General features: G+C 44.1%; 2 protein-coding genes and 1 long non-coding RNA gene across 8 annotated transcripts in view; 1 reads left to right on the top strand and 2 right to left on the bottom strand.

Moving 5' to 3' along the window:
- Positions 1-4,094, bottom strand: part of LOC309364243 — a 16,366-nt gene extending 12,272 nt beyond the window's left edge. The window contains exons 1-2 of the long non-coding RNA XR_014165773.1: positions 3,318-4,094; positions 2,627-2,670 (exon numbers count right to left, since the gene is read on the bottom strand). This is a non-coding gene — a long non-coding RNA (uncharacterized lncRNA). The remainder of the gene's footprint in view (positions 1-2,626; positions 2,671-3,317) is intronic.
- FAXDC2 (fatty acid hydroxylase domain containing 2) overlaps positions 1-6,951 on the top strand; it is a 22,569-nt gene extending 15,618 nt beyond the window's left edge. For all 3 annotated transcript variants that reach the window (XM_081901089.1, XM_081901088.1, XM_081901090.1), the window contains 3 exons: positions 721-826; positions 4,101-4,267; positions 5,486-6,951. In XM_081901089.1, coding sequence (XP_081757215.1) covers positions 721-826; positions 4,101-4,267; positions 5,486-5,642 — 430 coding nt within the window. In that variant the 3' untranslated portion in view covers positions 5,643-6,951. The remainder of the gene's footprint in view (positions 1-720; positions 827-4,100; positions 4,268-5,485) is intronic.
- LARP1 (La ribonucleoprotein 1, translational regulator) overlaps positions 6,407-13,550 on the bottom strand; it is a 68,521-nt gene continuing 61,377 nt past the window's right edge. For all 4 annotated transcript variants that reach the window (XM_081900997.1, XM_081900998.1, XM_081900999.1 and 1 more), the window contains exon 19: positions 6,407-13,550. In XM_081900997.1, the coding sequence (XP_081757123.1) occupies positions 13,305-13,550 (246 nt within the window). In that variant the 3' untranslated portion in view covers positions 6,407-13,304.

The raw sequence follows: 13,550 nt of genomic DNA, 5'->3' as shown, positions 1-13,550 counted from the left end.
AGTGTTTGTTGTGGGGGAGGAAGGGAAAGGATAATGTTAGCTGCTTTGAGACTCCTTAGGGTAGTGATAGTCGAAGTGTATTCGAAGCTACAAACATGAGTCTGACCAAACTGCGGGAGGCAGTGGAAGACAGAAGTGCCTGGCGTGCTCTGGTCCATGGGGTCACGAAGAGTCGGACACGACTAAACGACTAAACAACAACAACAACAGGGTAGTGATAAAGCGGAATATCAAATCCAAACTCCTCCTCCTCTTCTAATGTGCAGCATTCTACAGGCTAGATTTAGACTGGCATTTTAAGGCTCCGGTTTCCACGCCTTCAAAAAAGTTATTTTCTAGTTAAACATAGCTAACAGGATGCGATAGATTAGATAGTGGTGGTGGTTGTTTTACTGAAGTGTAGTTGCCACAATTGCACATGTATTGTGAAGTAATCATGCTGTTATCCCCATACCCTTGTATTTACTCGAATCTAATGCTCACCTTTTTAGGTCAAATTACATTGCGAAAATTAAGGTGCGCATTAGATTCGATGGCACATTTACATTCGCCAGCAAATACTTTTTTTGGCTTTAAGGTTCTGAAAATTGAGGTGCGCATTAGATTCAATTGTGCATTAAACTCTAGTAAATACGGTAGCTGCCTTGCATGGTGCCTCAACACCAGCTGTTCTGCCCACAGATAAAATATGGCACATTGTCTCTGCTTCTTCACCTGTAGGCTTCTTCATCACCCTCTCCTATACAAACACATTCACAAAAAGCACCATGAATGGACCGCTCCTATCGGTGTAGTTTCTATCTATGCTCATCCAATTGAGCATGTGGTAAGTGGCACAACTAGCAGCTGAAGGAAATCTAACGAACCATTGCAACACCTGAGCTGCATGGCTTAATAAAGTTTCGGATTAGGTAATATTGGCAAAGCAACATCTTATTTAAGCAGCTTGCTTATATTGGCAAGTGTCTATTCTGGGAAAACTGGTTGCCCTTGATAAAATATTATTGAAAAAATAATTACCTCCTGCAAAAGAAAATTCAAGGTTTTGAAATATTTTTAGTAGAAATGCTGCAATTCTGTGTTAACTGAAAATTTCCTTGCATAATGAAGTAAAAAAAATTGAGTTTTGTTGATTATTGATAGTAAAGCACCTCTTGACGGTTAAGTCCAGTCAACGGCAACTATGGGGTGCAGTGCTTATCTCCATTTTCAGGCCGAGGGAGCCGGTGTTTGTCAGCAGACAGCTTTTCTGGGTCATGTAGCCAGCATGACTAAAATGCTTCTGGTGCCCAGAACACCATGATGAGTGCCAGAGTGCACGGAAACACTGTTTACCTTCCCGCTGCAGTGGTACCTATTTATCTACTCGTGCTGGTATGCTTTTGAATTCCTGGGTTGGCAGGAGCTGGGACAAAGCAACATTGCTCACCCCATTGCATGGATTCAAACTGCTGACCTTACTATCAGCACCCCCCCGAAAGGCTCAGTGGTTTAGACAATTGCTAAGTGCTCATATAAAAAATAAAATGTTCCAATATACCTCTGCATAGGCATAAAATCTATATAGACTGCACAGAGACCACAGAAAAGAATGTTCTTAGCTGTGAATCTTCTTCTCAGAGGCATTTCCGTCTGCTTCAGGAAGGTTCCTATGAGGTGCCAGTCAGACATTCCCATTCACTGACCACAGTGGAATGAGAGAGACGCAGGAGGATGACTCTCAAAACCACCTCTGCTTTATAACCAAAATGGTACGGTCTAGGTGTAGGACTCTACTTTAAGGCAAGGTGGAACTAAAGGTAAAGGTAAAGGACCTCTGACAGTTAAGTTCAGTCATGAATGACTCTGGGGTTGCAGTGCTCATCTTGCTTTACTGGCCGAGGGAGCCGGTGTTTGTCTGCAGACAGTTTTTCCAGGTCATGTGGCCAGCATGACTAAGCTGCTTCTGGTGCAACAGAACACCGAAACCAGAGGAGCGCATGGAAACACAGTTTAGCTTCCTGCTGGAGTGGTACCTATTTATCTACTTGCATTTTGACGTGCTTTCGAACTGCTAGGTTGGTAGGAGCTGGAACAGAGCAACGGTAGCCCACCCCGTCACTGGGATTCAAGCCGCCAACCTTCTGATCGGCAAGCCCAAGGCTCAGTGGTTTAGACCACAGTGCCACCCGCGTCCCTGGGGTGGAACTACTGTCCCTTAAAATATACAAACAAGTTTAAGTACTGCATTTCCCATTCTTTTCTTAGGAGACCTTAGTTGTCTGTTTGGGGATATTAAAAAGTAGTTTTATTGCAGGTGGGCAACATGACTCTTTTAGCCAGCAAGGATAGCAGTACTAATTATTGAAAACCCTCTGCAGTGCACTTCTGCCAGGGAGCTAGAAGCTGCCTCGAGTATCTCAGGAAAACTGGGAGGAACTGAATAACTCAGCTGGATGACCTAATGGGTGACCAGAAGGTAGCTGACTACAGATGGCCTTTGGGGGAACAGAAGAGAGATAGTGGAAAGGGGTGGGGAGAGCTGAAGTGTGAACATTCTTAAGGACCTCTCTAAGCCACTGCTTCTGGCTGGCCATATCCACAGGGAAGGGGCTAAGTGAACTGGTCTGCCCATTTGAGTTGGAACAGCTTTCCTTATTGAGTAAGGTGACTATTTCTAAAGTGACTCATCTCACCCTAGTACAGTGTTTCCCAACCTTTTTTGGGCAAAGGCACACTTGTTTCATGAAAAAAATCTCGAGGCACACCACCATTAGAAAATGTTTAAAAAATTAACTGTGTGCCTATATTGACTATATATAAAGTAACTCTCTTTAATAGGCATCAAATAAACACAAAGAAAGTATTTTATAATTACTTTATTATGAAATAGGACGCACCTACTTTTTTTTTGGGGGGGGGGAAATAAAGGAAAAAAAATTTCCCTTTATTTCCCCCCCCAAAACCAGGTCGGGGAACAGTGGGATGGCGGTGCTGCGCCTCCCCGCTGTCCCCTGAGCTTGTGGGGCTGGCCCATGTCTGCCTGGCACGAGGGGCGCTCTGCTTCAGGGCGCCCCGTGCGTCGGGCGGCAGGCTACAGTCCGCAGCATGGGGAACCCTCTGTTTCAGGGCGCCCCACGCGCCCCCGGGTGCGCAAGGCTTGCAGACACCAGCGCGGAGCACGGGGCGTCCTCCGAAGGGCGCCCCGTGCTCCGCGCTGCCAGCTGCCGCCCGCAAGCCTTGCGCTCCCGCCGCCCGACTCGCCCGCCTCCCTCCCACGGCACACCAGGCAACGTCTCGCGGCACACTAGTGTGCCGCGGAACACCGGTTGGGAAACACTGCCCTAGTAGAATTACGCAGCAACTTAGGTGATCCTGTAAGAACCTGTCTCTTTTGACTGTTTGAAAAAAATCGGAGGGGTTACAGGAATCATAGAATTAAAGAGTTGGAAGGGACCCTGAGGATCATTTAATCCAACAGCCTGCATTGCAGGAATAAGCAGCTGTCCCATCTGGGGATCGAACCTGCAACCTTGGTGCTATCAGCACCACGCTCTAACCAACTGAGCTATCCAGAATGATTTCCTTTTCCTCTGCTGCCTCAAAAGGGATCTCTCACAACAGGCTGAGAATAGATGACATATGTCATCTATTACGAGCCAATCATGGTTCTGGGAATAAGATGGTGTAAAATAAGGCATACAAAAGGTAGCCCTACTAGTCTCCTGTTCCCGCTTATGGACTTCAATTGCTACTCACCCACCCTGGCATATCAAGGAAGTATGAGGGAGACCAGGCCTACGGTTCTTCCTTTCATTAATTTGACACGGCTTCCTCTTTCACGTTAGCAAGTGCCCAGGGCAGAACCAGGTTAGCACTAAAGCACTTTTGGAGCGGGGGAGTAACGTCAAAGAAGATTTGCAACCAATATACAGCGTCAGATGTTAAAACGCCCAGCAAGATCTCTTTGAATAAACCCTTTTATCTGCACATAGAATATATATGACACTCAAAGCACCAGCTTTTCAACAGTGGAGCATCAGTCTTTGAAGCTCACCACCCTGTTTAGGAATATTTTCTGTGTACACGTTCACCATTATGAATCTGCACTTATATTCCAGGTTTCCAACATGCTGCCTGTGATGACTGGCCCAATCCTCATGGGATCTCATGTTATATCCATCATGGTTTGGCACTCCCTTGCCTTTCTGGCCACCACCATTTCTCACTGTGGCTACCATTTACCTTTCCTGCCCTCACCAGAGTTCCATGACTATCATCACCTCAAGTAATTAGATTTTGTTCTTACAGGCCACATTTCCCTCACTCAGAATGGGGACCGGGGGGCGGGTTGATGCATACAGCTGCTGGAACAGACTTCACTTAATTTTGTCAGCATTCTTAGGACCATTGTCTAAGCCTTGGCTGAAGTTCAACACACAAGAAGATTCTAACTTTTCGCCACAGCATCTCTGTAATATCTATTCTAATGCTTTCCATACCCCCCTCCCCCCCCAACCCACTATTATCCTAGCATATGAAAGTACTCAAAATCTTCAGGCATATCTTGTTTTCTGGGCTGGGGAAAATACTCTTCTGCGCTCTGTGCTCAGCTACTTATTGTGGCTTTATGTAACTGGTCTCACGCTGCCAGAAATGAATTTGGTCTAGGCAAACTATATTGCTATCCATGGGATGAAATATTCCCCAACAGGCACTCATATAAATATTACCTCTAAGGCAATCTGTGGCCCTCCAGATCACTGCCAATTCCCATCAGCACCAGCCAGCATGGCCAATGATCAGGGGTGGTAGAAATTGAGCTTCAACAATAGCAGTGTTTCCCAACCTTGGGCCTCCAGCTGTTTTTGAACTACAATTCCCATCATCCCTGACCACTGGTCTTGCTAGCTAGGGATGATGGGAGTTGTAGGCCAAAAACATCTGGAGGCACAAGGTTGGGAAACACTGATCTAGAGGTCCACTGATTTCCTACTCTGGCTCTGTGAATCACATGACAGTTAAGTGTAGTGTTTCTACTTTCAATTACAGCAGTGTTTTACTCTTCCCATATGCTCTTTGCAACTAAAGCCATTGCCAGAGTTATTTGTGTTGGGGGTGGGGGAAGCAGCAATAGAAAGTTTCCCTCCCAATGCAAATAGCAGTTTTATGGGGTTGGGTTTTGTTTTTTTGCAGGGTGGGGTGTTTAAAAAAACTTTGGGCTTATTAAATTAAAAAACCTTCCGTATACAACATTCACAAACCTGATAAGTCACTATTGCGCAAACATATCTATTTAAAACTAGAAAATTTAAACATGCAAGGCCCCCCACCTCATCCTGCTTTCAGATGGCAGAGAGCTTCAAAGCAACAATATGGTACAAAACAATATGGAGGATCAAAATTTAAATGATTAAGTCAGGGTTGAATGGAAGGGAAACACCTACATTATTACAGTATGTTCACCATTAAAAGTATGTAATTATTTCCCTTTATTTTTCACCAGATTCAATCAGTGCTATGGTGTCTTGGGTGTGCTGGACCGCCTGCATGGAACAGATCTGTTGTTCAAGCAATCAAAGGCCTACGAGAGACACACAGTTCTGTTGAGCTTCACCCCCCTCACTGAAAGCATTCCTGATGGTCCTAAGAAATCAGAGTGACCCTTAGGTGCAGCTTATTTCCTTCGCCGCCATCTAGATAATCACAAGAATCAGGAGATATCAGATTTTCTCGCAAGGCAGTCTACAAGAGTATTGTGGCAGGTTTCATGTTTTCATTGGCAAGAGACAGCTTGACCTATAACACAGCCTCTGAAAAGCATCAGGGTAACACTCATGTTTGTAGAGCACCATGACAGAAGATGAATGAATGGTAGCATCTACAGCAGGGGTAGGCAACCCGCGACTCCGGAGCCGCATGTGCCTCTTTTACACCTTTGCCGCGGCTCCGGGGCGGATACTAGCGAGGGGAGGAGGCGCATTGTGCGCCCCGACACTCCCCACTGTGGTGGGCGCTGTACTGGCTGTGACGTCACATGGGGCGGTGCTTGCGTTAGTCACGCACCGTCCCGACGTCAGATCGCGGCTCCGGAGGTATATTTGTTTTAAATGTTGCAATGGTTTTGCGGCTCCCAGGTTTTTTTTCTTCGGAAACGGGTCCAAGTGGCTCTTTTTGTATTAAAGGTTGCAGACCCCTGATCTACAGAAATGGTTGTGGTTGACCAAGGAAAGCAAACAGCTAAAAGTACTGTATAACAAAGGGTGCTGGAGGTGAGAGAATATACTTTCTGGCTTACAGAAAACAACCAACTCTCATAGAATTTCAAGTTAGAATTTCAGCCGGACTCAACAAAGGACCAAGAGCAGGGACATTTGAGAGCATTTACCGTATTTTCCTGTGTATAAGAGGATGTTTTTTGCTAAAAAAAAATAGGCAAAAATTGGGTGTCATCTTATACATGGATAGTGAATGCAGATGGGGACGTGTGATTAATGGAAGCAGCAAGCAGAAGATTGGCAGTGGCGATTGGGCAGGTGATTGGTGGCTGCAAGGCCTGCTGGCGATTGGCTGTGGCAACTGGGCAGGCAATTGGCTGCAGCAAGGTGCGTGATCAGCAGTGGCTGTGGCAAGTGATCGGCAGTGGCGGGCAAGCAATTGACTCCCTCCCCACACCCCAAAAAAGCTAAACAACTTAATTTCGGTTTTAAAAAATGGAGCTCGTCTTATACATGGGGGTGTCTTATACACGGAAAATACGGTATTCTTAATCTCAGAAGAAAGCAGGGGACTGAAATCTGCCTTCTCCCAGAGTACCAAGCTGAATGAATAGTCCTACTGAACAGTACAATGTAAGGCATCATGCTGTTGTATAGCCAAGAAATTCTTGTGCTGCTTAACTGTAAAAAAGGCGGTGGAGGGTAAAGTTTTATCACTCTATATGATCTATTAAAGATTTCTATCTATGTTTAATTGATTTTTTTATTTCTATTTTTCCTTATGTTTGCAGCTGTTTCTATTTTAGCTGTAGGGCACATTGAATCCATCAGGGAAAAATGTGGATATAAATAAATATCATTGTAAGCCATGCCTCTCCAAGTAACAATTGAAGATTTTTAAAGAGATAGTGGAGTTAATTAACATAGCCAAAGAGAGCATTATGATGATCTTCTTTTATACTCACTAAAACTCATTAGAAAAATTAGCTGTTTGGTGACCCTGGAATGGAAAGCAAACACAACCATTCTCGTTTTACTTCCACATGGGCCTAGTCCTCAAGGAACAGCAGATGAGGCAATAAATATCACTGTGCCACTCTAGGCAGAAGACATACAAGAGTCCTACAATAAAACATCCCTAAACTTAAGAGCTTAATTATTCATTCCTGGAGAATGCTACAGTACAATGATCTATTCCAAATATTTAGCTGTCGGTGTGCAGTAATACTTATTTTTGTATGGAGGCCCATTTAGTCATTTGAGTCTATAATCAAAAGTGGCATACACACAGGTTGCTTCTTTGCCTCATTTTTCATTCTTTGAAGAACTGTCTAAATAACGTAGGCAACCAGGAATCTTGCTAGAGTACATAATACTGAAAGTGCAAAAGGACATTCATCTTGAAAAGTAACATTTTTAGCACACTTATCCTGCCATTACATCATCATATCATGCATCTCCCAGTTCTCTGGTCCACATGTGGTTGCCATTAGTAGAAATAGCCTCAAGGTAGAAACAAGAGTGTGCAAATTGCATGGTCTTTTGAGGTTTTTATTTTTATACATTTTTGTATTAAAAAGGAAAAAGCATAATTACCACAAATTACAAAGGACTAAAGCACTACTAGAATAATGAGTCACATCAGCCTAGAAAGCAGATACTCTGAATAATATTACTGTTTATAATACAGGCTCTCATTCAAGTATTTTACAATTTGTTTCCTCTTCCTTCCCCTGTCCCCCCTCCCCCTCCCCCAATGTGATGATGATCCTAGCACATGGGTTAAGATTTACATACTATTAACAGATGGGATTGTGTATGGTGGGCCATATTAACAAGATCTTTTCCTCCCAGGTGATATACGGTAACAGTTGGTTTAAAAGTTCTCTCAATAATAAATACAGCTGAAAGTGATTACAAACACTTCTGGGGTTTTGTTTTAGCAGAAGGGGCAAGGTTGGAGCATGAATACATACAAGCCTGCTCAGGCAGAGCAAGCAAACCAAACAAACTGATGGTTCTTTTCCTACTGTGGTGGCGTTATCAGACATCTATACAAAACAATCATTGCATCTTTTTGCAGGTTCCTCATCTGAAGGGTTGTTTGTTTGTTTTTAGCAGCTTAACACAACTTCACACTAAGGAAGCTCCAACCACCACCATTTAAAGCTCAGTGTTGACTTCTGAGTCACAGTTTCATAGGCTGGAAATCCCAACCACCACGGTAGTGCACCACTGCAGGGACAAAGCCAACGATGATAGGACAATTCAGCCATTCCTGTTTTATAGCACATGGCAATACTACAGCAGGAAGGCTCTGGTGGGCAAAAGCTTCTGCCAAGGACATTGAAATCCATTTTCCAAAGGATATCAGTGACCCAGACCACCCTGTTGTACCAAGATCTATATTCTGGGAAGGAGGACAAATAGATACAGGAACAATACCATTGAGGAAATAAACAAAAAAGGGCAACAGAAGGCCAGACTTGGAAGAACAAAGTCTGTAAAACCAAAAAAGGATGGTTAAACCCATGCCCTTTCGATGCTTCCAACCATAGGGTGTCCTCATCACAGATACATCGGTCCTATGTTCAAGTGTCTTCAGAAAGTTAAAATGTAAACTAACAGAAATGTTATCCTTAGAATTTTTTAATTTAAAAAACCACTTTGTCCAAACCCATGTTGCTGAGATGAAATTTCCCGCCACCCCCCCATAAAACCACTCATATATGAAATTTGATTAAAAAAAATAACTGAGGCATTTAACAATGTAGCTACCCATCCCTTCTAAAAACCTAGCTGATTTTTAAAAAGTTATTGACAAATCCAAGTTTCAGAAGAGGATCCATATGGAAAGATTACAGAGCACGGCAGAGTTTGCTGCATTAACAGATTTGATTGTTTTTGCTTAAAAGAAAAATGAGCAAGGCATGAAAGATGGCTCCCATCCCATTACTCTATTAAAAACAACAACACAAATGTTATGGCAGAGTACTGAGGTTACTGTGTCATGTGTTAACGGTACATTCAACTAACCAACTAGAAGCAAGATGGACAAGTACAGAACTGGAGCAACCCAACAGCTGCAAAAGTGGGAGAAGGAGCAGAAAGGGGTTAAGGACAGACTGAGCACCAACACCTAATAAAGGTCACTTACTTTCCCTGTATGTCCTAAACCAGATTTCAGACCCCCACCCTATTACCCTGCCCAGAGGTCAGCTACCCAGGATGACACTTCTTTAAAGATACTGCTTACCTATAAGACTGCTTGAGTTCCCATTGGGAAACTCTTTTTTTAACCTAAGTCTCATACATTGGGCAATAGCTGGTGGCTTCCAAAAACAACACAACTAGAACTACCACTGCATATGTTTGAGGGACAGGATACCAGTGTCCATTGACTTGGTCTGCTTTAAAAACCAAGACATAACATTGAAACAAAATCGTTACTATACTCTCTTCCCAAAGTGTAGGGAAACTTTGAACCAGGGTGGTGAAAACTGAATGTACCAATACCCACACAGAAAGCTGGATACCATCTTTATAGGAATAATGCTATGACTTTCTGGCACTGAACAGCCAAGGCACTGGATGTGCATACTAACAGTAACGTGTCTACAAACACATGCGGCCATTGTCATATCAAGATGATGCAGGAGACTGACCCATCAAGGTTCCAAAAGGCTACGCTCCCTTCAAGTAAGCAAGTACCTTCAGCTTGTCGCTTGAACGGTAGGTAAGAACTTTGTGGTCCAATTTCATGGTATATCCTGGGACATCCACAGAGGAATCAATATGAGATTCTTATCTCCTCTTTCCACAAACTAACCCTGCATCCTTAACTGATCTCCTATACCACACCAGAATGCCTTTCTACACCACCAACAATTGTTTGCCTTCAGTTCTTCATCAGCAAAGACAAGCAGCTTATCATTGAAATGAAACAGACAAACCATTTTTAGAGCAAGACTTCAGCACTCATCGCCACTTGGATGAAAGTTCAAAGACCATTTCCTTTCAAAGATGAAACCTTTAAACAAAAATGCTCTGGTTAATCTCACTATGTCATCAAGCCTGAACACATACTCCTGTCTCACAAGCAGCAGTTCCCCAATACATGCTTTGCCTTATTCAAAACTGAATTGTGATCAAGTTACAAAAGTTAGGATTTCAGCCCATTACCAATTGAAATCCTGCCAAACAAGAAAAGCAGCTTCATTGCACCATGTTGTGCTAGCAAAATTAGAAGACAGTAGTAGTTCTGACTGCCAATTCCATGTTAACATGGTTCTGCTACTGCAATGCACTCGGCGAAGCTCACAGTGGGTATTCTGCCACACCTGGTGAAATGCTCATGTCTTTTAATGGTACCACAATGAGAGGCTGAGGGTTTGATATAATACAGGATCACAACTTATGCAGCAAAAAACTAGAACCACAGGGCACAAGTTAACTGCATGGTCACCCAAGATTGCTCCATAACAAACTCCCATTAATAGCATGCTTGACACAGCTAAAATGAAATAACATTAGCTAGACACAACAGGCTCTCCTAAGGCAGTAAGGCCCATGTCCTCAATTATCTACATCTGCAGTACCAACATCCTAGAAGAGGAGTGACAGAAATCAACCAACCGCCCTAGCATCATATCCCCTGCATTCCTAAAGTAAAAAAGTGTTGCTCCAACTGGCTGGGAATAAAAACATCCTTACCTGACACAGGCCTCATTGCCACACTCTTTGCAGCATGTTAAAAATCTGAGAAACAGGCCTAGAATGTAACCTCTAAAATGTGTGTTGATGACACACCTCTCTTCCTCTCCCCACCCCTAACAATGGTCTAGGATCCAAAGTAGTGTAAGGGTGCTCCTTCGCACCCTTTATGGCAATAAGTCTCCACACCCAGAAAAGGCTGTGGGATCCTCCAGAGCAGAGCATGTGAGTGGCTGCAGATAGGAAGGTATCAGCCTCCAGCATCATGGAAGTGCCTCCAGCATTATTGGGAAAGAAGGGTGGAGACTGTTTGGAGCCAGGCCATTGTGTGTAGGACCACATAGAAATATTGCCACCACCATTCATCCCTCTTTAGAGTCACAGGGCAAGCTTGGGTAGCGTAATGACCAAGCAATCGCAGCTCTTCCATCTCCTACTAAAATCTCTGGCTTGCAGAACAGGGACAGTACATTAGGCAATATAACAAAATGTAGGAAACAATAAAGCATGTTGTCAGAAACAAGTTGTCTGTACACATATGCTTCCATCTTCTCTGAAGTTCACTTCTATAGCTCCAGTACCAGCTGCTTTTAAGATGTCAAGAGCCATGCAGTCACACACTGCCAATAGTCTCAGACTTAGTTCCAAGCAGTTAACCCAAGAGCAGTTAAGTCAATCATGGTGCTTTGTATAAAGTTCTATGACACAGGATGAGTGGACATGGTTCCAATACATGAAGTGATTTCATGATGCAAGACAGTCAAGGTGTTGGTAGCTAGAGAAGAGTCTAAACACAGCTGGGTCCTCCGTGGCTACATGGTCAACCCAGGGAAGGCAGGCAGGCAGGCAGGCTAGCATGCCAGTAATTCAAGAGTCTACAGAAAGGGAGGGCCTGCATAGGGAAGTTAACACTTAGCAAGCCACCTCTTTTTTGGAAACCACCACACACAAAAATCCCACCTTGTTTGCTTTAAAGCTCATTTCTCTGTACACACATTCTTCAACCATATATATTAAAGAGCAAGGATGTGTGCCAGTGGATCTTCTCTGTGCAATTACCTATTCCTGGCACATCTGCCTGCCTACCATGGGATAGGAAGAGTTCATGAGATCAGCAGGCTAGTTCCTGGCCTGGCCTGCCCTGCCCTGGTGGGAGAGGGAGGAAAATGGCAGTGCACCTGGAGGTCTGAGTGAGGCAATAGCATGTGTAGTTGCTGTAGCAGGAAGGGCACTAGAAAAGTTGACACATTTACATCAGCACCAACTACACAATAGCAGAAGTCTTAGATTTTAGTGCTCCAGTACCCCCTTCTCCAGAGATAAACCGTCTAGGTGGCTTGAGACAACATTCACCTAGAAATCAACAGTACTGTTCCAGTCGATGCAAATCACAGCTGGGTCAGAGGGGAGATCACCAGTCATTGCAGACAAGAGTCACTACTGGACAGGGAAACAGTAGGTATTATCACAGCCCGGATGAGTCCCAAGCAGATGCCATGTTCCAAATTTGCTCAGAGAAGTCAGGGATGCCTCCAATTTCCCAACTCCACAATAAGGCAACTTATTATTTTCAAGGAAGGAAGCAAAGACAGACTTTTTTTTAAACAAGTTTTTTGTGGGTTTTTTTGTTTTTGTTTTGTTTTGTAAGAGAAAGCTGTTTTAGCGAAGTCTCATCATGAGAGTAGCATTCCTATGTGAGGGGAGACACTGTGCGAGTTTATGTTCTACCCATCACACAAAGGAACTGGGCGAGCCCAATGCGAGGTGGGCCCATGTTCAGTTAGGGTCCTTTGGTTGACTTCCAGTAGTCAAGTCTGTGATGGAAAAGGTGTGCAGCATGGAAGGGAAGCCGTAACAGAAGTGATACTTGTGATGGTGGTAAAGGGACTCCTTGTGCATTGTCATAACCAGAATGACAGGCGCCTGGTGGAATTAGAAAGCCGAAGGCAAATTCCAAATGGAACCACACTGTCCGGCCCACTGCCTCCAGCTTCTTTCAAGTGGGCTGCATAGTTGATCGGTGGGATGAGGAGGAGCTGGATCATGTCGCCGCATGATGCAGAATTGTTTTGGTTTATCCAAACAAACTTCTATCAATAATTTAAAACTTGATATAGATATATATATATTTATATTTATAAAAATCTCCCCCTTCCCAACCCTACCCCAGAAAGGCGCTAAGACGTGAAAATGTGTGGATGTGGCTCCAATCAGTAACTTAATCACAGCGAAGAAAAGGATGCTTTCAGCTTGCTTCGTCTTGTTTTCCCAGCCAACAAGAGAAATTGTGTGCGTTGTAGTCCCCACCTCTGGTAAGCAGCCTGGTTTTGGATGCCCACATTCCAACTCCCTCAAGTGTCCCTGCCCCCTTTCCATTGGAAGTTCTGGTGTGTCTTATTTCCCTATTGTTTGCGTTTCTACAGTCGCTGTAGAAACTGCATGTGGCTGGCTCAGGTTTTTGGCATCCTCCTGCACAGGCTGGCTAGATGAGGTGGGGACTTGGTTGGATGAGACAGAGACTTGATGGGATGGGGTCTGGGTGACAGGTTTGCTGGAAGACTGAGATGGGTATCGCTTCCTTCCATCGACTCCCAATGCTGCTGGGTATCTCTTGTGGCCACCTTCTTCCCCTATAGGGGG

This window comes from Podarcis melisellensis (genome assembly GCF_964234715.1).
Source record: "Podarcis melisellensis genome assembly, chromosome: 2".
NCBI classification, from domain to species: domain Eukaryota; kingdom Metazoa; phylum Chordata; class Lepidosauria; order Squamata; family Lacertidae; genus Podarcis; species Podarcis melisellensis.
The sequence above is the reverse complement of the archived record's forward strand: the minus strand, read 5'-3'. Positions and strand labels throughout refer to the sequence as shown.